The sequence below is a fragment of the Anoplolepis gracilipes genome, chromosome 11, assembly GCF_047496725.1.
Source record: "Anoplolepis gracilipes chromosome 11, ASM4749672v1, whole genome shotgun sequence".
NCBI classification, from domain to species: Eukaryota; Metazoa; Arthropoda; class Insecta; order Hymenoptera; family Formicidae; genus Anoplolepis; species Anoplolepis gracilipes.
In genome coordinates, this window is record NC_132980.1 from 6,958,240 (window position 1) to 6,985,483 (window position 27,244).

Here is a 27,244-nt window from a genome sequence, read left to right on the forward strand (position 1 = left end):
AGAGAAGTGTTCCTTATCAATGACACAAAAAGCGATAAATTTATATAATTTTTAATCGTAAAATGTGTAAAATAAAAATATTGATTTAGGATATGATGAACGGCATTTAATAAATGTTGAAAATAACTTTAGATTTAATTGAAATATATAAAGAAAAATCAATATTAGTATAATTAATATTGTATAATAAATATCATTTGAGATGTGTAATAGATTATTTTATGTAAAGCTCTCTTGACCAACTTTTTATATGATCTTAATAATAGAATCTGATAATTTACTGTGTATAAATGATAAAAATGATTAAGAAATTTTCTTCTTAATATTTTAATTTTATATTAAAATATGGGAACAAGATAGGAATAACTTTTCAACATTATCAGTTGTAGTTTTCAACAAGATTTTTGATATCGCCTTCTGTTAATTTACAGAGAATATTATCGATATAATTCAAGTGCTATCTAGTTTAGCTATTATATAGATAACTTCTTTTTGTGCCGAACGGTTATCTATGTTGAATAAATTACTAGATATGCAGAATTTTTACATTTACAAAGTTACTACAGCTGATAAGAGACTGTAACTGTCGGTACTGATACACACACCGGTAACTTGTCAGGTATCTATCGTACCGACATAATGCTATTGATAAGGAGAGCAGAAACGTTCCTTATCAATGTTATTATTATAGCTTTTTTATTGTTGTTATTTAAATTTTTATTATTTTGACTTATTAGCAAGAATCTTAATATTTATTTGATTCAAATTTTTTAGCGAATCTTTTTTTATTCATATCAAAATTTATAAATTTGTTTTAATTATTTAATTCATTAGCCTTGAAAATATTTTTTCTATATATTAAGATTATTACTGAATGAGCAATAACAACTGTATAATAAAATAATGTACATACACACAGTGATAAGAGTGCGCCATATCATTAATTTAAACGCATGTCAGGGCATAGATGCTCTGATGTGTGCATAAATTCACGAGTTTGGCATTTATGTTGTCAAAGTGCATTTCAATAAATAGAAAATCTGTATTCTTATGACAGGTATTTTATTTACTTAAATGCCCTTGTAAATTTTATGTAATTTTATTTTATACAGACCAAAAAATTTATATTTAAATAAGTATGAAATAAAACTAAATATTATAATTTAATCGAACCAATACTTTTGTTATTCTCTTGTTCCTCACTGACTAAGAAATCGATTTTTTTATCTATTTACAACGCTCTACTTTGTGTCTGGCTTGCAAGCACTACGTGACACGAAAAAACTTTCGTGACGTCATCTAATTAAGCTATCGTGATAGTCAATTGTATCGATTTTATTATATGTATTGTGCATTCACAGAAACAATTCCCCTTTGATTTTGTAGCAAGAACATGGATGCTATGTAAATGATGACATTTAGTATACTTTAGCATTTTAATTTTAATATATTAGTCAACTAAATCCTCCCGTAATTTAAGGAACCTTTAATGAATGCATATTGCATTTACAAGCTTTACGAACAAACAATAGACATAAATGTGATTTATTTAAGAAAAAGTACCACAAATATTATTTTATTGAAAATAATGAAATTGAGTTGTTGAGACTATTGGAATTTTAATACCGATACATTGCTCGGATTTTTATCGTGTATTTTGCACTGCTATACATGATTATATACCCTTGAGATTATTTAATATTGCATTCTTTTTTTTCACTGGACAGGAAATGTTCAAAATACTTTTTTTTTATTCTCTTTATTTTGTTCATAAAATTTATAAAGGCATGTCTAAATTATAAGACTAGAAAAATACCGATAAGAATTCTCTTTCTTTTAAAAAATATAAGATGTATATACATATATATTAGAGAAATGTTCAAGAAATATAAATAATTATTATTTAACAAGAAAAATATCTAAAAACAAAATATTAGGAGTTTGCAAAAGTGTATCGTAGCATAACTTTATAACTGTAATCAATATTACATAATCAAATAACTATTCTATGAATATATATAGGGTAGAAAAATAAAAATTTATTCAGCGACATATATGACACAATCGGTATTTTGCACGTACAATTCGTAAACTGCACTCAAGAGACGCCTTAAAAATACATATTTAATCAAGTTGTTGGCTTGAATTTACCAATTTTTTAAAACGGTTGGCTTGAGCGGTACTCCGGATGCGATGTCTAGACTGTCGGCCGATGCCAACACAGAGCTGGATCCTAAGGTGGGTCCGCTGCTGACGACGCTGCCAGAGACGAGGTCACTCTCTAAGCCGCTAAATCCGCTACCCAAATTCGAGATAGATTCCAAGTGGCTGGATCCTAGATCGACGATTTGTTGTCCGGATGACAGTCCGGATGACAGTCCGGATGAGTATCCGGATGACAGTCCGGATGACAGTCCGGATGAGTATCCGGATGACAGTCCGGATGACAGTCCGGATGAGTATCCGGATGACAGTCCAGATGACAGTCCGGATGAGTAACCGGATGACAGTCCGGATGAAAGTCCGGATGAGTATCCGGATGACAGTCCGGATGACAGTCCGGATGAAAGTCCGGATGAGTATCCGGATGACAGTCCGGATGACAGTCCGGATGACAGGAGAAGAGGTCCGGATGAGAGACCAGTCGTTGCGATGCCGATCGGCGCCGACGGGACGACACCAAAGGTCGAGGGTACGATGCCGACGGTCGATGGTACGACGCTAACAGACGGCACGGGCACCGGCACGTGCTTCGTGACAGAGACAGGAACGGGCACCGGCTGTGACACGGGAACCGGCACTGGTTGAGGCACACGGACCTCGACGGGTTGCGCCACCGGGACCGGGTAGGGTCGGTCAACCCTGACAGGTACGTGACGGGTGACCTCGACTGGTACCGGTTGCGGTACCGCGACCGGATACGGACGGTCTACCTTGACGGGCACAGGGTGCGGAACGGGTACGTGCTTGGTGACTTCGATCGGGACAGGTTGCGGCACAGGAACCGGCACTTGGACCTCACGATGAAGGGTGACGCCGGTGATGCGCTCAGTCTTGGCATGGGCGAGGCTTGGCAAGACCGGGACTGCGCCCAGATTCAGCCCGGAGAGATCGCTTCTGCCGACGAGGACGCCGCTACTGCCGACAGTTCCTAGTCCGTATCCTAGTCCGGATGCGTAGGCGGAGGACAGGCTGTTACTTACGGGGATTCCCGACAGACCTGACCCGAGTAATCTTGTACCAAGTCCGGTTGAATATCCAGAAAGACCTAAGCCGTAACTCGGGAGGCCATAACTCGAAAGACCACCGTAACTCGAAAGACCGTAACCAGGCAGACTATAACCGAGATCGCCTGACAGACTCCGTTTATCTTGTTTCTTCGGGTTCTCCTTGGGGGCTGCCAATACGGCAGTCGCCAATAGTACTATCTGCATGTTTTTGAAACAAAATAAATGCTCGATATATTTCTGAAATCACTTTAAAGCAGTTTTTGTGGCGGGATGTTATTTGAAAAGATAAAACCAAATATTAAACAACTAAAAATTAACTTTTAACTAAGGTAGACTTTACACTCATGCCGTCATTAATTTTTAATTTTGTCATTATATCGATTCCTTAGTGATCGATTAATTAATACAATTAAACAAAACATAATCACGATTATTACACTATTTATTTAATATTGCTATTATGAAATTCTTGTACAATTATATATAATACGAAAACTGCAAATTTACTTAGGAGGATAAAAAATTGAAATTTTTTTAAACAATTTCTAAGCAATGATGATATGAATGATAATAATGGAGCTATTGAAGAAAAAGATATAACGCGCAATTAATTAACGGCAATAATCTTTATGCATCGACGTATACATATAGACGTATATCCTTGTTGATACTTACCGCGAAGCTCCTCATTGTATCTGGTGGTAGTTTCGGATCGAGTGTGCCTTTAGTGCGGTTGGTCGGTGTTTTTATAGGAAATGTCCGGTTCGCAATGTATGCGATTACTTTCACTGAAAGGGGGAACACGCCCTGCTCCGCGATCCGCGCACCTCCCAATTATTTTTCTGCAGCCAGTCTTGCTTGGTCCATCCGATTCTCCGATCTGACGTAACAGCAAGAGCCACGGCAAACTTGCTCTCGAAACGGCTTCGATTCCGCATTATTACGCGGCTGTAACATGTGCGTAATCGCCTATAGCGGTGTCAGTATAACGCCGCCCGTTTATCTGTCACTCTTTTTTATAAAGGGCTTTTACCAACTGATACGAGATGTCACAATGGCGGTCGGCAAATGGACGAGAGTACACATCGATCGATCGATGTGGTAATGCATCAAAACGAATGAGGAATCTGAAGCGAAAAATCTGACAAAATGTTCTTTAGGGATGAATACGAGATAATATAACGTATTTATTGTTAAGAAAGAAAAGAATCTTCCGTTTTTATTAAATCTGCATTTTTTTTGTGCTCTAAAATGACACGAATTGTCTTATTTGCAATGTATTTAAAAATATGAAATGAAAAAAAATTAAAATAAATTTAATATTTCTCCCCATTTGTTATAAGAATTTATATATTAATTACTAAAATTAAAATAATTAGGCTATAATGAGTCAACGCTGATGTAGAGCGTAAAAAAATTTTTTCAATACATGATACAATTAATTATTTAAATGCATACGTTTCTTCGGTGATTATAAAGCAAAACATTCACATAAGATAAAAAATTAATGATGCAGATGCTGATAATAATTTTTTTTTTTTTTTACGCTCTCTCTCACACATCAGCGTTGACTCTTCATAGCCTAATAAATACAGAGAGCCTTTATTTTATTTATATAATTTTATTGTTGAAAAAAATCTTTTTTATTGTTTCTCTCTATTAATGTTTTAATTTCTTTCTTACTTGCGTATAATGTTAATCATGCTTTTTTATTTAACTTACTATTAAATAGAAGCATTATTGAAGTCTAAATTCTGAATTTCCCGTATATATATAAATATATATATATATATATATATATATATATATATATATACATATCTATACATATATGTATATATTAGTATTTTGTCACTCTACAACATCTAATTTGCATACCTTGGAGGTTTTAATCGCTTCTTTCTGGACGCATTGAAAAAATGTCATTTATATATCGTGTCGACACTTGATACATTCAGGATGTTATTCATTTTAATAATGATCATTTGTAGAATCCGGCGGCATATAAATTAGTCGATTCTCGCATATAACACAGGGATTCAGGGAGACGTTATTGGTTTTAAAATATTTATTAACGCTAGTATATCTCGCAAGTATTTATTATCGTTTCGAGGCGACGATCGATGCAACAATGAAAAATATCATGGACCAAAATCAAGTTAAATTATGAACTTTTGTTTTTATTTTTACAACCAAGCGTTGTTACAGCGTAAATAAAAATTTGCCGTGTCTAATTTTCGGGTGACACCGAGTGTTTATTTTACAAATTTGTCGCGAAACAGAGGTCGTGTTTTTAAAAAGTCACTCACGATAGCATATTTTCTCATTGCACAATTTGATGTAAACCTGTTCCGTTTCACAGCGCAATATAAATCTCTGTAGAATAATGTGCAATGAAGCTTCATAACTATAAATTTTCATCTTTAGAATTGTCTCGACGATAATGTACTTCCTTTCGTCGAATGCATTCTGCCGATTTTCGTAAACTGCTTTATATTCATGACGCGCGTCTCCGCAAAAATGCACTTTATTTTTAAATTGCACGAACGGACGCATCAAACATCTCACGATGTTACAAGCATAGACAGAAATGTTTGTCAAAATTTTTTTTTAATCATATATTAGGAAATTTCGTAGAAGAAAATAATTAAAATATTCGAGAATTATTCAACAAAGATAGTTATTTTTTGCGATGCTGCGCGTCAACTTTATAAACGATATAAAACGAAAATGTTAATTTAGGGATTGATTTGCGACGTCATTGGATAACTACTACAAAATACTGGTTTACCGTCGTAAACCAGTTGAAAATGGATTTATTCTAATTCTAACGACAACATTGCGCTAATTGATGATTATAAATGAAACGAATGGCTAGATATTTGAAATTAACAGATTATTTCCTCTCATTGTAATTTTGTATAATGTAAATATTAATTCCTCTCATTAATTCTTTATTAAGCATACACAATAACCATATTTTATAACTAGTTTTTAATATATTTGCATATTACAAACTTGATATTTTTGAAAGTAATGATTGTAAAAAATTATTTTGCAATTTTGGTACTTTTATACATTCTACTTTTTGCATGTGCCTATAAAATTCCTTACGTAGTCTACTTTAGAAACCGCTAGGTACGAGATGAAGGGAAGAGGCAACACGTTATGAAAAATACGAGAACGATAGAGGGAACGCTTTTTTCCTTCTTCCGATATTCTTGTGCTGCTCAATTCCCAATCCACCTTTTGATTTCCTACGGGAATCCCGGCGAAATTTATGACATCGACCGTTTGTTGATGGCTCGATCGATTTTTCCGACAGTTCTGGACTCTAACGGAGGTCATTGCCCTTTTATATTACTTTGACCATCTACGTTGCTTAAATTCATTATCTAAAGTATTAAAGAATGTATACGAGTCTTTCAACTTTAGTAGGAAGGCTCTTTCAATAATGTATTCTAGCGAAATTAATATTCTTTTCATTAAGTAGAAATTCTACTGGTTCGAGCAAGGTAAGCCTTGACTAGCAATAACTAAGTTTCTCAGTAGTTATCTCTCTTGAGATAATAAATGATGTTTTAAATAAAGTATAAATAATATTGTTAAGTAGAGCCCGAATTTTATGATATACTTAAATTATTTTGTTAACACAACATGTATAATTTATACAAATTGCGAAAGGATAAATCTCGCTCGCCGCTAATTTGTATACTAGTCATTACCTTCAAAAATTGTCGACAACTGAAGTAGGAAGTGAAAATTAGTCCAATTACTTCATTATTTACGATACATCATTTTATAAGCCAATCTTCTCTCTATTCTCTTCACATTCACGACAGTTCCCTACAATTGAAATATTAATATTTTAGAATAATATGTTTGAGTTTTGCGTGAAATAAATCATTATAAAAATAAAATACAAAATCAAAATACTAATTGCAACATTATATTTAGTAAATAAATTCTATATAATTATTACATAAATACACATATAAATATGTTATTTAAAGTGATGATTTTGTACTCGTTAATGCAATTGTTGCATTAAAATGTATACTTACCATATTTTTCAGTAAAAGCATCGAACGATGTTTAAAACATTTTCAATTTGTTTTTAATCGAGAATAAAAATTTACATATATATCGTTTCATTTTATGGACGAATTGATCGGCATATGTGAAATGTAATAGATGGTGATGGTGATTGACATCGTAAGATCGAAAGGGTTGAATCGCCCGTGCTAACCAATCGGACGGAATCGTAGATACGTTGACAATAGACGCGTAATGTGTGATAATTGAAGTTCATGAATATGAAAATTTCTCATCACTGGCCATATTGATTAATAATCACGATAGAACAAGTTTTAGCATTACGATTGCGCAATAGTATACTCGATTCACGCGGCCTCGAATCAGGAACTCAATGAATACTCGTCCGCGATCGATCGAGAAATGGAGGTCTCTAAATATCGCCAGGAAGCCCATAGTCGTAACTTTCTGTCACATATTTTCAATCGTACCAGTATAAAATTGAGCAGAAAAGATCAATCTCGACGATACGTCCTATAATTCACAGAGTATCATGCGAATATCGTGGTAATAACATATAACCACGAATATAATAAATATTGAAGTATAAATGATTTGGAACATTATTGCCTTGTCTTATTATTTCTTGTTATATATAAACGAATAACTTATTTATTTATTCATAATTACTTTAACAAAACATTTAATTTTTACAATTACATTATTATTTATTTATAATTATTTTTATACTTTTTTTCGTTTAATTTATTTTGAAAAACTAATTAAAAATATATTATCATAATTTTTATCTCAATGTCACAACAATTTTCTATGAATATTTATTAAAGTAGTATTCACAATAATACACACATGTATAAATTTTTGCATGAGTTTATTTTTCATGTCGTACAACTGCATAAATTGTACGTTTATCACGCACGATTGCCATAAAATTTGTTGACAGTCGTACTTTACGATAAAGTTCTGCCGAACGAAAATGTTTTTTGCTGAAGAAAGGAGAATCGACGATTGCGTCTCTGGAGGAAAACGGGAAGTGTCGGCTTTTGTAGAAAAGATTCACGAGTCTCCTGGTTGTCACTGCACAGCCCCCCGACCTTTCGGTTCCGTTTGCGAGTACCCAAAAATAAAAAGGCTCGAAAGTTGGACGTTACCTAACGAATGCAACGACTGAGCCGGTTTGTTTCTCGCGTCGGCTGTTGTATCTGCTTCTTCTTCTTTTTTTTTTTTTTTTTTTTTTTTAGCGAAGCACAATGAGTCATTTGAAAATTACGAGCATAAGCACTTTCTATGGCGATAATTAAATTCGGAGTTTATAATATAAAAATTATATGAATGAATTATATAAATCACATAAACGAGTTTATCGGTTGTATTATTGTTCACGTGCATATTAATTATCGAACAAATATTTGTATAATTAAAATTGGCATTACAATTCACTATTTTACTATTTCTTAATACAAATAGAACTTAAAATAGAGCTTAAAACATACTTAATACATATATATATATATATATATATATATAATATTTAATCTATAAAAAGATTTTGATTTTAATGCTTTTTTACAATGTATAACTTTGCAAACTCTACAAATATTACCGTGTTTTGTACTTTATTATATTATATCTGAAATTGGAGAAGCAATTGAATATTTTTCTACATTTTGTGTCAAACAAATTCGTTGGAAAACGAGCTGGCTTTTGCATTGGCAAATTTCGCGCTCTAATGAAGCTAATGTGACATGCGGCAATGCACTATGTCATGCGAGAAAACGAAGAATTGTCGGATCAAATGCGATGCAAAATGTGCCGTGTCTTTTCGGTGCAACAAAATATTTTCAAATTACAGAGATATCTATTCAAATATTAATAAAATGCAATAAAATAAATACGTGATGCAAATAATCAAGAAATTTCGAGACTTGGTATCGAATAGATTCTCATTATCATTGAAAAATAAAATATTTACAATCTAGTAGAATGTCGTAACTTATATCAGAATAGTACTGAATCTTCTGCAACATAAATGTGGAAAGGCGGATATAAAAGTTACAACACACAAAGTTGAAATATGCAAAAGTTGCAGGACTCGTTTTTGCAAATCAATTTAGAAATATTTCGAGCAACTGTGAAAGATGCTATGAAACAATATGTTGAAAGAGATTGTTTAAGTATCCGAAATATTTCTAAATTTCGGTTTAAACAAATTATAAACGGTGTAATAAAACGTTGCGTATATTTTATTTGTTAATTACCTACATAAATGCTGCTGAATCGTCGATCGAGTGATCCTTGATTATTATGTAAATTACATTTACTAGATGCTTGGGATTAGCATACGATTAAGCAATACGATTTCATTGGATTCTGCTACGTAAGTTCGATTAAAATGCTGTTTCTCATGAAAAATCAGCTGCTTTGCGAGGAGCGCTGCTTATGCGACGATCGAAATTGGCGCGTGTCGACACGCAAATTCTTTACACTTTCGCCGAATCTACATGTTCTCGATCTGCGTTCAGACTCCGCAAACTCGCTCGCCTGCCCATATTTCGTGAATATAATCAGTAGGTTTCTTAACATTACGTATTCTCTTTCTCTTATCTCACATGTCGGTTTGAAAATTATCCTCGTGGATGTAACGTATTTCTTTCGCGCCAGTTTTTTCTCTCTTGTCTTACGTCATTGATGAAAATTTACATCTTTTTTCTTTGTCCTGTTTCTTTTTTTTTTTTTTACTCTCTTACGTTACACATTATCGAAAATTTATCGATTCTATGAGTTTTTCTCTCTAAAATAAATTTCTTTATTGTGTCGAGTATTATTTCTTTCCATCCAATTTCTATGACACTTAACAAGCATATAAATTTTATTTACGATATAGCGATTTAATTTTTTTATATTAATTTTTAGGATTCTAAACTCTCATGTATGTATCTTTCGACTGAAGTGATTAGTTTCACTTTATTTGAAATAAAAGATCAAATATCTTTCTACAAATGTACATAATCGTTCTTTTTTGTTTTCTATCTATAGAATTACATTATTTTTGTTACATCTGAAAGATCAAATCTTTAATTTAACTCTAAATTTATCATAACAATTTTCGAATTCCATCGCTAGGATACCTGTCGTATTTTATTACAACCGCTGTATTCAAAAAAGCACTTTCGTGGCTTTTGCAGTGTTCTGGTTTGATCTTGTTATTTTGAACGTTAATTTAGATGCTATCGGTTATACTGTAATAAAAGGGGAACCTATTATTTAAAATTTTACATTATCATAGATACGTATGGATTTTCGCAACAGATGCATATTGAAATCGCATCTGCGATTTACGCGAAGAAGAAAGAAAAAATATAGAACTAGAGACGGCCTCTTCCACTTTTCAAGCAGAAGCTACTTTCGTATTCATGGTGTAAAAATACGAGATATAGTAGTAATAAATATAGAAAATGTCACAGATGTAAACGCGCGACAGATATTGAAACCTAAAATATTTATGTGATGTATCTGCAAATTAAAAAATTTATTATACATGTTTTATAAACAATTTCATAGAAATAGAATTTAAATATGTGGAGATATAAGTATAGAGATATAAATATAGAGTTTTGGCCCCTCCTCTCTATCTCTTTTTCTCTCTCTCTCTCTCTCTCTCTCTTTTTCTTATCTCTATTTATATCTTCGCATATTTGAATTCTATTTCTATAAAAATACTTGTAAAATATTAATAATGTATTTTGTGATTAGCATATATATCGCATATTTTTTCAAAGAAAGAAAGAGAGAGAAAGAGAGAGAGAGATATGAGAACAGTAATTGTTATTTTGCTTTTCGCCGAGTATAGCGTTGCCATTTCGTTTGTCACTGGAGTTCGACATAGGCTAACGTCTGCTCGCTCAGCTTCGGCAACTTCGGCCGAATGTGTATTCCGGTTTTGCGAAATTATGCGTCGCGTGAATACCAAAGTGCGTTGTGTTTTCTGTTGGTGACGATTAAACACGTCCACGAAACGACGGGGTTAAGCGGAATGCGCGCGCGCGGAACGGCTTTTAACTAACCTCCTCCTGTTATTACAATGTCTCGTGATACGAAGACCAGTTGCATAAATTGTCAGGGACGCGTCGATGAGGCCTCTTTCGTTCCGTCCGCGTCCTTTTTTCCCGTTCATCATGCGAAACGAGACAACGAGCCGAATGAATCGGATGACTGGCAAAAATCGGTTCGACCGGTGACGAGTTCCGTTGCGATCACTTACGCATCTGACACGGATGGTTGGTTTGAAAAAGATATTAATTTTAGAATTGTTAGCCTTTGGATTTGCGAGATATTATGTACACGTGCTAACGTCAATCAGTAGTCGAAAGATTCAGTGTAATAATGGGTCTCTGCATTTCTTCTTAGAATCTTGTCAGAGAGTTTTAAAGAAAATTAAATTTAAATTGATTATCTCAAGTTCTTAAAAAGTAGGTTGGATTACTGTTGTATACTGAATTTTAATTAAAATTGAAAAGAAGAAACAAAAGTTGCTCTCTCTCTCTCTCTCTCTCTCTCTCTCTCTCTCTCTCTCTCTATTACATTTTTAAGTATTACAAGATTTTCATACACAATGAAATATATTTTACTTTTCTAAACAGCTTATCAATCATTTTTTTTTAAACATGTTCAATAATTATACCTTTTATACGATCTCTCTATTCCATTTTGTCAAATTTTCATATAATCTTTGATAACGATTTTAGTCTTTCTAAATATATTTTATGCCATTATGCCTTGCATCTGACATCCAAATTCATTTTTATATAGAAGGAGATTATGAAACGTCTAGCGAAGGTATGATCCCTTTGAAACGAAGCGATACTGAAATTCGCGAAACACAAACGAAAGAATCGCTCTGCGTTTATTTCAAGAACAAAAGCACTTCCTTAAGCAAACTCGTCGCATTCAACAAAACCGTACCTTTGATAGAGGAAGAAGTTACTTCCGATTCGTCTCACGAATTCATGGAAAATAGATTAACCCGAGAAATAACTATGAAAAATAAATCCGCACACGTTCATGATAATCTTATTTTTGTATCCGAGAAGATTTTGGCAAAGTCCAAGTCCATGCCAGTCTTGAAGAACGAAATCTCAAGTACTTCTATAAACTTCAAAGCAATGGATGTCGCGCTAATATCCGAGTCATCGTTCGCGCGTGAAAAGAAAATGTCCATGATCGTTAAGAGGATGGCACCGGTTATCTCTTCGACAATCTTCTTAACGAGGGACACGACCATCAATTTTCACGGTCAACAACATGAGACGAAAAAAGTCGAGTCGAGAACGATGCCTATACTTTGCGTACGTTTATGGGCTATCAACGAATTAAGTAGTTTAATTTTCATAATTAAATTTGCTAAAGAGCAAGCGGTAAAAAAAATTTATTCAGTAGTTTGTAAAATTTCTTGTATCTTTATTCTTTGAAAATATTTTAAAATTCGCATATATATAGTGAATTCAACTTTATAAAATTAGTAAGTAAAATATAGAGATTTGTATAAAAAAAACATGAGAGAGCTAAATCGATCGTTCTTCCCACGATCACGATAGACTTTATTCTCCTCAGGATACGACACCTACGACAGTGATTAATGACGAGAAGTCAGAAGAACTCGTAGCGGAAGTGACATTTCATAAAACGAAAAATAACCATCGCACAATGGATTGGGATCCTTATCGCGAAACGATTCCGACATTTGTCAATGATGAAAGTGCTACCAATTTGATGAATGACAGCGATCTCGTTGATGTTGCTAGAAATTCACGCTCCTCCATCAAATCGGTCTACTTTCCGCCGAATCTGTCCGACTCACCTTCCTTACCAAACGACTTTGCTACACCGAAGAAGCATCAACGAGTATCCACCGACGTGGAAGCTTTGCTGAAAATAGATTATGAATTGAGTCCGCTCCGCTACCAATATAGCGAGATCATCGGAAAGACTCGGGCGTTGGGTCTGAACAGTTTAGGTTTTGACCTTGGCATTTCTTGTCGTCTGGATAGAACGGACACATTTGACCGATTCGTGCCTTCGCCGAATGAATCCAACTATCTCTTAAATCGCGATCAGGCGGTCCTGCGACGTGCTGCGACGAGCTGTAACTTGAAAAATCGATCCGGTCTCGTCGATAATACTTGGCCGTCTCCGACTTTCTCCATGGTCGGTAAACCCTCTCCGACAGGCTCTCGTACAAGCTGCTTGAACGACAGTTCGAATGGTCGGCAGAAGGTGTTGAGTCGTGCCATTCGCGACCTCTCTCGCACAGTCGAGAGCTTGAACGGTCTTCGATCTTGCGATCGGGTTAGAAAGAACGCATCTTATCTTCCAGCGACCAACAGTCATGCATCTGAGGAAGAGACTGTTTCAAATAAACGCTTTTGTGACAAATGCATTTCCAATAAAAGTTTTCAATCCTCTCCCAAGGGTTGCGAGAATAATGCTGTAATAAAAGGAGCCATTTCTATGTGGGATGGCTGGTCTGTTCACGAAAGTGTCAATACGAATCCCTCGAATGTTTTTTGTAGAACAGAATACAACTCGCATCGATACCTTAATCAAACCGTTGAAAATTCGCGGACATCTGGCAATAATTTCTTCCAAGTCCGAAAGCAGGAATCTTCGGTGTTTATCATGATTGACGACGATTGGCCCATCGTAGATGAAGAAACAACGAACAAACATTTTGAGATTCTTCCTGACGATCGAAATTCGATGGCAATTCAAACGGAGCCCATCACTTGCAATAGCAATCACCGCGAAAATATTTTACCCGAACGCCTTGTCAAGAACAATCGGATTTCTTCTCCGTTCGAATCGAAATTGATCGATCGTTGCACAAGTCGCGATCGGCAATTATCACGTGCAGTTTCTGCGTCAACTTGCGCTCCTCAGATCGGCGTAAATTTAAATAGGAAATTTTGCACCACCGTCGAGAAACACTACACTAACAGGGCCGTTAGTCCCCTTCGGAATTTATTGTCGACAACGACGTCTCTTTCGAATAACGTGTTACTTGCCGCCAGCGTTTCTAGCATTTTTCTGCAACAAGTCGATTCCAGAACGGAAGTAGTAAAGATCGAGCCTCCTTCGGAAATACACTCTGTCAAGATCAACAAGAAAAATGACGCTGCAGTTGAAACGTGCAAGCGCGATTTTTGCGTTCAGAAAGTTGATTCCCAACGGGAAAATGGAGAAAATCTATCGAGGAAAAATCAGGCAGATTTGACGACGCAACGTAAAAGAGCGCAGCGTCTTCGCCTATCAAAAGAAAAGATCACGATCGTTCCTATCGTCCTCACTGATGGCATCCCGCAATCGCCGAGAATCGCCGACGTAGATTTTGCGATTCCGAAATATATTAATAAAATAGTGCCACAATTGAACTATCAGTTCGCACCGTTCGAGGCGAGGAAATCACGAAGAATGCCGTCGTCATCGAGCAGAGATAACGAAATATCTCAAAGAAATTCTACCGCTTCCGCTTATTTAACCGACAAATTAAGATCGGTGGACGAAAAATGCTGGAGAACGCACGCAACATCTATTTCGGATGCTAATCGTAGTAGCTTGTATACCCAGGAAGATTACGCTCCTTCAAACGTCGTGAGAAGTTCAAAGCGACCAACTCGAGTCACGACTTCAAATGCGAGAGTTGGCGAGAAAATGCGCGAATATTGCAAGTCGGTAGCGAAAGCGATACCCGGTATGAGGAGCTCGCCGGAAGATTTTCTTTGCGAGACGTGATTCTCCGCAGGGCACACAAGTGAGCTTAAATGTGCGTTTCGAGTACGCGAAGCACTTTAACGAAGAAGCGATAAGCTCATCTCCAGAATTTCTCGAAGCCATTCAAGCGAAGTAAGTTTCTCGCCCGAGAACCTTCCCAGAGAAACGACGGAAAGTTTAAATTTGACTCGCTAACGACAAACCGCTCTTAGGATAGGATTTCCGCGACATGTGCGATCTATAAGAGTTTATGTGAATCGCCGTCAAGGTCGACGTCGTAATATCAATATAAAAAGGAAACGCAAGGTGGAAAATTCTCCCGGGTATATACGTTTTTATTTCACGGAGTTTTGTTCTATTGTAAAACAAGATTGAAATTCACCGAAAATAGCGCAAAAGCAAATAAAAAAAGAAAATCGATTGTATCGGGTAGTACAGATTGCACAACAGATTACGAGAAAACCTATTATTTCTACACAAACATCTTATACGTGCTCACTAAATGTTGGAGAGAGAATTGGAGTTGAATAACCCTCTAAGTATCTCAAGCATATGCGAGAGAGCGCGCCAAGAAAGGAATCGATAAGGATGAGATCAAATTCTCCGGGAGACTTTTCTGTTTGCGCACTGGATTTGCATACACATATTAAGGAATCTTCTAATCTTTCATATACTTTATTTCAAGTATAATTGTGATGCTACTGTTACAAATTCAAGCAGCAAATGAGCAAATATATGTGTGTATTTTTTTTTTTATTCTTATTATTACACACTTATGCAGAAAAATTTTATTGCAAATATACATTTAATAAACTTTTTTGACAAAATCTGGAATTAGAAAGAGCATACGAATGATGTGTCATTAAAGATATTTTCTTTGAAAATAATTTTTCATCTGTTGATTTAACTTGTATTTTCGGTTATTCGAGAGACCACTGAAGAGACTGCGACATAATATTGCCGTACTAATCGTACGTAAATACACTTCAGCCTCATGTCTTATACATGGTTTGGCGCTAAAACGGATCTGGTTATCTTTGCGGTGTCAGTGACGCGCGACTAAGTTTGTGATAAGTGATGACAGAACATCAAGAATTACCGCGGCATGTAACTTGTGCCTTGGAAAATCGGTTTTTTTTTTGTTTTTTTTACGCGTGAGATTCTCTTCGAGCGTATTTTTCTAAATGCTAAATTATTATTGCTACTGAATAATTTCTGACATATAATTCGTATATCGCGTTTGTGATGGAGGTTAGTTATAATTGCAGATTATTACGAATAAGATAACACATAATTAATGATCCCGTGGAGCTTCATCAACAGTCTCTTCGGCCTTTGCCATTAGTTTTACTTGGCTACTGATGCAGCATGCTTTTACCTTCCTGCCTCGTACGATCGGGTTCCCTAAATTAATTAGAAAGTTATCCGCTTAAAATCCATTTCCCGAATATATTTAAAGAGCGAGAATATTTGCGAGAAAAGCAGATAATTAAAAAAAAATATCCACAAAATTGCGCTCTCACACAAATTCTGGGATACTTTTTTCTATCTCTCACTCTTTTTACCGGTTGATTTTTGCCTGCATGCCTTTTTTTTGTAGACTCGTTTCCATTGTCTATTTGTCTCCGCTCAGCGTGAAGCCACAGAGATGTGTTTTATATTTTCTTTCAACGCCGAAAAGAATTTCTTTTCGTATTACTCGCGCATTTTTCACCGACGAATGATACGTAACCGCTGTTTTCCTCACGTTTCGTACGATAAAAGCGCCCGAGAGTCGCGAGTTTTTATCAAGCTACATAACCGAGGTTATCAATAACCGTGTATTTGATTCATTTTTATATACATTTTTATCGCAGTGGGCCATATGATGTCACACACACACACACACACACACACACACACAAACACACGTGAAAAAATTTTTAAGCGTTATTCTGTGTACATTATGCCCTCGTTTTCATTATCACTATATTATATATGGGCAATCTATAATACATGGTCAGATAATCCCGTTATCATATTACTCTGCTGGCGTTATTCTTTATCCCGTCAATATTAAATTTGCTCGATTTATTGATATTATCTACCGTTATATTTCTATCATTGTGTCATTATACGTTATTTTTAACGGTCACTTTTACTACGATACACAATGGAGGTGACAGTAAATGTGACACAATTCTCTATGTACCCTGGGAAAATGCTTTCTTACTATCTCCGCAACATAAAATTTATAGTATCTCTACCATCGTATCATACTGTCACTTAAAATCATAGAGCGGGCGCTATTTTGACGGATCAGTGAGTTTAGATGCTGTGATATCTTGCTGGCACACTCGATGCATGCACGTTTTTACGATAATTTACGATAATAAACGCGTTGTTGGCGATCCTCCAAACAATTTACCGAGCGCGTGGTTATATGAGATGCCAAGAGGTCACTGTTGACTTGTTACCATCTGCTACTCTGCATGAACCCAACTGTATGAATCTGATGAAATTTATAGTTATTTTCAATTGTAAACATCGATTAAATTCAACTGCACTTGAATTAATTTTTTCTTTCTAAAAATCTGTATTTAAAAAAAGGAATTTTTTATTTATGAATATATTTTTTATTCTTAAATGTTAAAAATTAATTTATATCTCTTTAAATTTTGATTCTGTTTAGAAAGATCTAATATTGATAATTGTCGATAACTTGCACGTCTCCTTTATGTTTTTATTTTATACATTGAAGCGTTTTAATTTTCCGAGTTTAGAATATTTATGTTTTACATCATATATCTTCAAGTATTTGACACCGTTTCTGTGTCAAGAGATTTATTTGCTTTGCGAACCAAAACGTCCTCTTGCCAAAGAAATATGAAATTCTCTTTAAAAACGCTCGTTTTTTTCACGCATGACTTGATAAAGTTTACGACTCAAACGCATTTCAATATCATTGAAATTTACGATATTGCTAAACAAATGTAATTTTTTTTTCAAATTTAAATTTTATTAAAAATAACTTAAAATATATACGCTTTATTTTTAACAATTATGAAGATGTTTAGATTTTAATAACAAGGAGCATTAATAATAATAAAGAATTAATAATTAAAAGAAAAAGTTGCTACTTTTCGTTGAATCTACGAAACTTAGATTAAGAAGAAAAAGAAATGATCATTGAGATTTTTTTCTTTTTTTAATGGATCAATAGTTTATTTGTTATTTTAATTAAGTTTGAAAGTTTTGACAGAATCGAAGTATTTATTTAGAGATTATGCAGAAAAGCTATTTTCTCGCCAAATGTAAACTAAAAATGTGTACTTGCGAATTTTCCTGCAAAACTTTTCCAATCAAAGTAATTCAATTACCAAAAATCTTTTTGTTTTTCATTCATCTTTTGGATATTTATAACGATATTGAATAATTAAAACTTTCTTATATAATGAAGATTTAGTTCAAGATTTTGTATCCTTCTTAACCTCATTAAGATAAATTTATTTATTAATTAATTAATCTAATAACTTTTGATAGTTTTTAAAGTTTTAACGATGTTAATGAATTACTATGGTGAATATTTTAGTTATAAAAATATTACAACAATGTTATAAAATTCCCTATCTTGCTCTTCAATGACTCTCTTTCGGGGATTTTGAAAAGTTAACAAAAATTAATTTAAAAAAAATCACTTTTGTAAATATAACGTGCAATTTTATTATTATTTTAGGAAGAGGAAAAGATTATTTAGTCAAACTATTTATTATAATTATTATACTATTTATTATATTTATTACAACTATTATACTTTTCAAAGTATCCAGTTTTGTTTACTTTTTTTTTACGACTTGAACCATTTGAAAAAAAAAAAAATATATACGAAACGTTGTTAGAAGCACTTTTCATTGTAATTTGCGATTGTCACGAAAACATACACGATTCACTTTGTGTTATATTTCCAAGACTTCTTGACAGTCTTAAAGGGCGACATGTCGATATCGAAATATCCTCGGAGTTTTCACGCAAGAAGCAAGACATATCGTTGACACAAGTGACATGCGAGTGACGCCAGATTCAATAAGAATATAATGCAGCGCCTTATTGTTATGTATATCGTGTATCATTCAACGACTCTCAAGCTAATATCGAGACTACATTGCATACATACAAGGTGGATTAAAAGTACGATATTATGTCGCTACATTTGGCAGCATACGATGCGAAATTTAACCGACCTGGATTTTTATCTCTAAAAATATATTTCAGGGTTAAATACTTTCTTGAAATAGGCGCCAAAGTGTGATGCAGCGCTTGTCAAATTCACCGTCGCGTCAGTTTGTAACGCTTGTTCGCTTCATCATGTAATATATTTATGGAATTTCAAAATGACAAAATTTTACGCGTTGCTAGGAAGTGCGGAATATTCTTGTCGTGTGCGTCAATTTTAGTGGGCTGGAACCGTACGACGATCTTAAAATACTTCCTCGTGACCGAAGTTACATAATTCACGCTTGGTTTCGCAAATGCAAAATGTTCATAATTCCGCTGATGAATATTAGCTGTTCCATGCATTCCGAGCTTCAAAGTTCCGTTTTAATTTGCTATTGATTGGATATGCGGGATAAAGTTTCTCATCCACATTACTGCAACGGCTAATAAACGCGCCACGTTTTAGGACGAATTTTCCGTTTGAATTTGTTGTAAATCGTTTAATTACAGATAAATCCTCCATCAAGCAGATAAATCCCTCGACTCATTGTCAGTTGAAATAAGCAAGGTAGCCAAATTCTTCTATGGCCGAGGAGATTCACAAAAGCGGATTACATCGTATTTTCTATTTTCGTTAAACGCGCCTGGAGAAAAGATATCTATTTTTAAACCAAATATCTCTACTATCTATATATATATATATATAGTTAATATAACGAGGAATTTATTGTGGAAAAGATTTTCTTTAAATAAGGATCAAGCTCTTGTTTCTGTTGTCCCTATTATATAATATTTAGAAAAAATATCAAGGCATCTTGTTGGAATCTATTTTGATATAAGATACAAAACTGGAGCATCGCGCGTATCCGCTTCTGGTATATTTTATGAAATCTTTGTTTTCTCGTAATCCCCGTACCATAGATATACACGAGCATGCAACGTCGGAGAGTATACCTCGTTAACTAGTGCGCACTCTAATGATAGATTGGAGCATTAATTCTATTCTACACCGCTATAATTTACAGAACTTGTATAACAATGAAAAAAAAAACCAATTTTGAATCATCGTAGTTGAAATTAATTTTATTAATTCGATAATATTATTAATTAAATTAATACTATTAATTAAATTATTATTATTGATTAAATTAATATACATGTTAATGTAAAATTAATAAAATAAATTTTAACATTTTTTTTTCTGTATACTTAAAGTCATTATATATACGTAATATTTGTGTGAGATCGCAATTGCGGTGAATTTCCCATAGAAAGAATATGGAAATTATTGGATGGGGAAACTATATGTATCCCGGAAACATTTATTGTATAAACGTAGATTCTCTTTCCTTGGTCCTGTCTAATCATTAGGCACGACCTCGAGACTCGGAAGAATAATACTCGGCAATTAACCCAATTAACATTAGTTTGGGCTTTCAGTTGGCTGCCTTTATTTAAAAGTCTGATCAACTTTTCCGACAGTTCTTCTTCCTTGCAAGGTCGCCGTCGCTTCGTTGTGAATTCAAAGCTGTCGTCGATCTTATTAAAATAACGAATGTTAAAGAGCTCTGGGCGAAAGAAGTTTCAGTGGTAGATAAATCAGATAAAATTCTGAATTGCAATGAAAACAAAAATATTATTCCACTAAAAATACTGCTCTCTTATTTGAATATAAATATTAAAATTAAGTCTTTTACATAAATCGAATCATGGTTTATCGATCAGACCGATATTTCAAGAGTGCGATGTATGTAATTATCATATTATCTTTTGGAAGAATTGCGTCGCAAACCGTCAGTGAACTTGACGAAGAGAAAGAAACATACGCGTCTTTTGTACGATTGATTACTTGTATATGCAAATATTAGCTCGACCGAATGATGTTTTATTCGATAACGCGAAATTCCTCGTGATAAATCATTATCGTATTTTATTCGATCGTTGCACGCGTTCGATTGAGTCGAGCACATGTGCGATCATAATCACTAACGCATAGCGCAGACGGATTAATATGTTCGCGAGACATTTAATCCGATGCGACGCATGAATCCTCTAGTGAATCAGTAGTATCGATTTCTCACGTCTGTTTGTTGGCGTGTATCGGAAATTTATGTGTTTCTAAGGCGCGTTAATGTCGTGCGAGTGAATGTATTCGTCGAAACATGAACAGTGATTGAGAATCAACGTTAAAATTAATACGTCAGATCATTGATTTGCATTGAATAGCTTTCAAATACACTTTAATATTTCAACAACACCATATAATATAATAGTAATGTTAATTATAATTAAATTATAAAATCATAGACTTGATTCGAGTAAACATTTAAATTCAAATTTGTATTAGAATCTATGTGAAATTAGAACATGTTTTAGTGACTTGTTTGTTCATAAATGTTTTTTTTTATAAATGTTTCAGAATAATCTCGATTAATTTGATTAAAATCTTTAAAATTTTTAAATATTTTTTGAGATATGTTATATATATGTTGAAGTAGCATATGTTTTTTTATGTTGAAATATTTTTTTCTAATTTGTGAGTAAAATTAATTTATGTGAACGCGATATAATAATAACATTTTATTTATATCTTCGGATATCAAATGTGTCGTTAATGAATGCTAATTAGATAACATGACTTTACTAGAATTTTCTTTCGCATTCTCGAATAAATAATACTTTAATATTAGTTTTTTACATTTTCTATTACTATTTTTAGTCAAATATTTTTTAATATTGATGAATTTTTATTTTAGTAAAAGTTGTAAATGTTTATGAGTTTCAAACGATATGAAAACGTACAAATCTTCAAATGAGATTAAATTTGCACTTAGAAATTCACAAGCCGGAAGTATCGATAATATCGAGCTTATCCGAGAAACGTCGCCGTCCATTAAAGAAAGTTGAATTACGTTCGTGGATTAAACTTGCTCAAAGATTCTCCTTTTAAAAGAACGTTTAAAAGAACGTGATATATTTTACTTTAATATAGTTAGATACGAAGTCACATATCAGCTTAGTTATGAAGAGATCGGTCACTTTAGAAGAGATTTCTCAAACATTGAAATCCCATTACTCTGCCTCTTCTGAGAAACGTCAAGTAATGTCGAAACTGAGTTTAAACAGGCAAACCCTCAGGATTTAACCTCGAGATAGTTTCGTCCGCATCTCCAGAAACGCGGAAAAACGAGGGGAAGATATTTTCCTGCGTTTTGTAAAATTTATCCAGTATAAATTATTATTGGCAAAGAGTTTTGCTTTCCGGCAAATTTTTTTTTTTTCCACGCACGTCACGTTTTCGACGTGACTTACCGGGTTTGACACCTTGATCAATACGGCGTATATTATTATATTTGCGTTATATTACAGCTCAATAGATATGCAATAAAATGAACAATAAATCATGACGTTAACACGATCTTTTTCACTATTATTTCATGCCAGGAAACGTAACTAGAGCACTTGTGCACTCGCCTATATAGGCTAAGCTAAACGCACCTTAACACTTGCCAGATGTTATAACCATAACCGCACTCCGTGCGTATGCGTGCACGCGTGACATCATATGACAAATTATTCCGTCTCCGCATCGGTGTCGTAACTCGGCTCCGGGATTATTACCGCACAGACGCTATATGCGTTGTAGCTGCTTCGCGAGAGGTAAAACCGCAGATAATAAAATTATTAGATCAGAATAATGTATAATTAATCTTTTATCAAGAAACAACGAAAGAAGAATTAGTGATATTTTAATACACAGACAAACAAATACTTATGAATGTTACGACAAATTATTGAATATTAAATATTGCGTCGTGTCTTAAAGCACATTTATAATATATGTATGTTAATTTAATGATAAAAATATCGTACGTACTTGATTGTTTGAGTATGTGCGGAATGTACATAATATATACGGAAAACGAGATTGATTGCTTGAGTTTTTATACAAATTGTCGATTAAAGATCATAAACGTTTATCGTGATAAGATCGTTTCCACGTAATTATTACGATAATTCGAGCGGGAATTCATTTTATTTATTTTCTGCAATTCTCGCTGAAATGTTATGTAAATGAATAAATGTAACAATTATTCGTTAGTGATACATTTTGGAACTTGTGAAATGCGAGATATAAATTAACAGCCTATATATGTATCGTATCTAAAATTAATTTTTGTTCATCTATCATATCATTGCTTAATATGTAAATTTATTCGCGGCTCATTTTGTATAACGTGACGCCAACGAGATAAATAGTTAGACACGTTCTTCTCTATGTGTATGTGGGAGAGAATACAATATATATATTTAGTAGAATTAGTTACGGCCACGTGAGAAACGTAATTTGTATTCTTACGCAATGCAACTCGTGGCGTTAATTAGCATGTCGTGTAACGTGCGCCTACTCGCTGTAACGAACAACGTTACGTGGCACAAAAGTATTTTGTGCTGTATCGAGATACAAAATACAATTTGACAGATCTTAGATTCGTGGTGAATTTAAATGTGTGCGCGTATGTGCGTGCGTGCGTGTTGTGTGTCTACAATTGAATTCCCATGTATCTTGAAATCGATACTCGAGATTTCCGTTATTTTAATAATGGTAAAAAGACGAAGTTTCTCTCGGTGAGCACACTTGGAATTCTTTAAACGAATCTGTCTCTCTCTCTCTCTCTCTCTCTCTCTCGCGCGCGCACGCGCGCGATTTTCCGCTGAATTGGGCAGGAAAAGAAATTTTTTCCATTTCTTTGAACCTTCTTAGGGGTCTCGTGATACGCGCTGCGACTTTCACACGAAATGTAAATCCTTTCTCATTTCAAAGAAGAAACGGACAATTGAAATTTTCTCAGCATCAGTTTTTATTTTACAATTGAAAAATTCTCACCGCTATCTCATGTGCAAATATTGATAAAATCTGATTTAAAATAATCTTTAATTCATGTGTAACAATTTAAAATATAGTTTATACGATGACGCTACTTACAATAAATTTTTCATACGTGATATGTGTCTGTTTTTTTATAAATATTTTATCTTGTGACTTATCTGTATGTGCATATATGTAGTGTGTATGTATTTGTGTGTTGTAAATAACTATTTTTGGTGTCATTACGACTTACTAGTAATCGTGTCTCTGTCATATATACCATGAACGCTCAGCACGGTAGTCCGAAAATATTCATCGATACAGGTGTGCAATATATATGGACGTAGTTTGAACGTGTAAATATGAAAAATACCGATAAGTCACACTTGTGCTGCTCGATACGCGAGAGGCAGCAAATTCTTGTTATCGAAGACTAACGAAAAAAGAAAAAAAAAAAAAAAAAAAGATTGAAAAAAACCGTTGTACAGATTCAAGGACGTATCATTGTCCGGTAATTTATAATATGAAAGGGATAAAATTCAAAGGATAGGACCTTAATATGTTTTGTAAGGTCTGAAAATTTAATTTAAACGTGAGGATGGGCAGTATAATAAAATTAGTACACACAAAAGACTAGCTCTAATCTTTTTTTTCTTTCTTCTACGAAATCAAGGAAGTACAATAGAACAAAAGTACTAAATATTGTAAGAGTCTACTTTTTAAGAGATTAAAAGCAGACATCCGCATTACACGCATCTGCATCACACATGTCTGGTCTTAGATTACTACTGCTGTTACTACAACATTCCTGTAAATTAAAATCATTCCAACTTTACTTAGCCTCTTTGATTATTTAATAGTTGTTTGAAAATTAGTAAGAATATTATGTGTCACCTGTCTAATTGTAATACGAAAGAGAGAAAGAGAGAGAGAGAGAAATTTGGCTTTTTTAAATAATTAAATAATTAAATGACAGTTTAAACAAACTAATAAATGTAAGATTAATTTTTATGGTGAAAATATTTTTACAGACGTTAAATTATCCTTTTGTCGGTATTCAAATATTTCGTTTCATATTAGCATCTCTATTACGGAATGAAGAGAACTATTTATCTTTTAGACGCAGTTGATATTTCTATTTTATGCCGACATTTCTAACATTTCCTTCAGACTTATGAAGAAGTGAAATATCACGAACCATGCTTTCCGTTGGGGATGCTCAGAAATACTCGTAACTTAAGGATTAAGGATCTATTTGTCCGACATGATTACGTAATATCAAAGAAAACTTTCTCAGTTTTGCCCTAAAATTTTCCGAAACTTTCAAAGCTCCTGCAGCAAAATTCATGATTTATGTACGTACGACTGCTTTGTAAAAACAGCTTCCGAATAAGCATATACGTATAAAATATACAACTTTACTCGGCAAGGAAATTTATATTTACTTAAATGGTATCATATGATACGATTGACAGGCAGTGAAATGAAAATTTACTTTTCTTCCCGAATCGAACTCCAATCCCTGATCTTAATTCCAGAAAAGAAGGCCCATTGTTTCGCAGTACATTATCATCGCTATCGTTGCACCAGCCTCGAAAGCTGCGAGGCTTATCAGTGGACAGTGGATCGTAAAAGTTTGTACCGTAAAGTGACGTCGGTTCCCCGATCTCGAACACCTCCGTTATCATATTTTGCAATCCGGGCCGGAGTTGCTTTTGAAACTTTAACGAGCACATCGCGCTCGAGGATAACGAGCTGTATTATATATTAGATCACTCATGTGAGAGACAAAGTTTTTCTTTCTTCCTCCCTTCTTGTTTCACCCTGAAGAAAGTGTTGCGCAATTATCGGAAAATTGACAACGGCTGACGATATATATGCTTGTGTCGCAAACTTCGTACGTGCATCCATTACATCGAAATTGAATTTCAAAAATGCTCGACTCGTTCCCCGGCCATGTTACAAGCGTCTCTCGCGTCAAAAGATACGACTTATTATGAATGTAAACGCAGGAGTAACCGGAAAAACCGACGTAAGCGCCAAATTTATCGAACGTGTTGGTTTAGTAGAGAAAATTAGTCGCAAAAATGTAGTAACATATATCCATTACATCGATATATCTTGATGTAAATTATTATTTCAATTATTACGTAGGAATTTTTCAACTGCACTCAGAATTATGAAAACAACCATTAAATTAAAGATTGAAAATATACATTTTTAATGTATGGAATAACAGTGGGGAATAAAATATGTTTTCATAAAAGCATGTTAGAATATATCTCAAATGTCATCTTCATCGACAGAAATGTCACGTACGAAGTCATACTTTATGATCGATTCGGTCATCCGTATCAATGGACTAACGAATTCATGCCAAATAGACGCGAACGAAATCGTGCCATCGAGCTTAAATCTATTTAGATCAAAAAGCTCCATCTCACAATCAGTTCTCCGGTAGTCAATTGTCTAGAAGCAAATTTAGTATTCCCATTCGGATAAATTGCTGCATCTGGGAAAATATAACGGAACAATAAATCGTGATAGAACGATAATCCATAATCATTTTTCTGTATTCGTTTGTGCACTCTTTCCGAAATAATACATTACTTTATTTCTTACATATATATATATATATATGTGTGTGTGTGTGTGTGTGTAACATTTATATTTCAATATTGTTTGAAAAAAAGATTTCTCTTCCCGCAAAAATATTTCCTTAATATCCATCAACGAAAATTCAGGGATACACGCGATATGAAATTTTGCGTCACCGCAACCGAGTTGAAAATTCGAGGTTTAACCTGCGGCCCGTCGAAGAGGGGTTTTTCACGGCGGAAGTTTAGAAGCGCGGCCGGTGGTGTTTTTGCTCTCCGCCGGGCGGTGTGGGTTCCCGATACCACGCTTCGGGACCCCTTTCGACCAAGAACGAATTTGAACCCGGACACGAGCGAGAGGACGCACCTCCCCGTCAACGCTCGTACGTTTTCGCCGGCGCGGGTTCGGCCGGCGTTCGTCCCCGTTGTAGCTCGTGCGCCGACGTAGCCTCGGGGTCGAGGCAGGCAGAGCGCGAGGGTAGTTTCGCGCCCGTCCTACCCCGCGACCTTATACCCTACCGTCCGCCCTA

The 27,244-nt window shown here is 34.4% G+C and overlaps 3 protein-coding genes across 6 annotated transcripts in view; 2 read left to right on the top strand and 1 right to left on the bottom strand.

Moving 5' to 3' along the window:
• The window catches only part of Dnc (phosphodiesterase dunce), a 324,716-nt gene that overhangs the window by 113,520 nt on the left and 183,952 nt on the right, over nt 1–27,244 (top strand). The window lies entirely within an intron of this gene.
• Nucleotides 2,020–4,038, bottom strand: LOC140671096 (uncharacterized). The gene is made up of 2 exons (XM_072902156.1): nt 3,906–4,038; nt 2,020–3,428 (listed from the first exon to the last, which is right to left on the bottom strand). The coding sequence occupies exons 1-2, from the start codon at nt 3,918–3,920 to the stop codon at nt 2,148–2,150; spliced, it is 1,296 nt and encodes a 431-aa protein (XP_072758257.1). The 5' UTR covers nt 3,921–4,038; the 3' UTR covers nt 2,020–2,147.
• On the top strand, nt 5,071–21,560 carry LOC140671166 (uncharacterized). The gene is made up of 2 exons (XM_072902316.1): nt 5,071–12,631; nt 12,897–21,560. Exons 1-2 carry the CDS (start codon nt 12,050–12,052, stop codon nt 15,072–15,074), a joined length of 2,760 nt encoding a protein of 919 aa, XP_072758417.1. The 5' UTR covers nt 5,071–12,049; the 3' UTR covers nt 15,075–21,560.

Excerpts from the sequence above, each read along its gene's own strand:
- LOC140671166 (XM_072902316.1), top strand. The coding sequence starts at position 12,050 with ATGCCATTATGCCTTGCATCTGACATCCAAATTCATTTTTATATAGAA. Across the intron at positions 12,632-12,896 it reads GAACGATGCCTATACTTTGC|GATACGACACCTACGACAGT; the intron begins GTACGTTTATGG and ends TATTCTCCTCAG.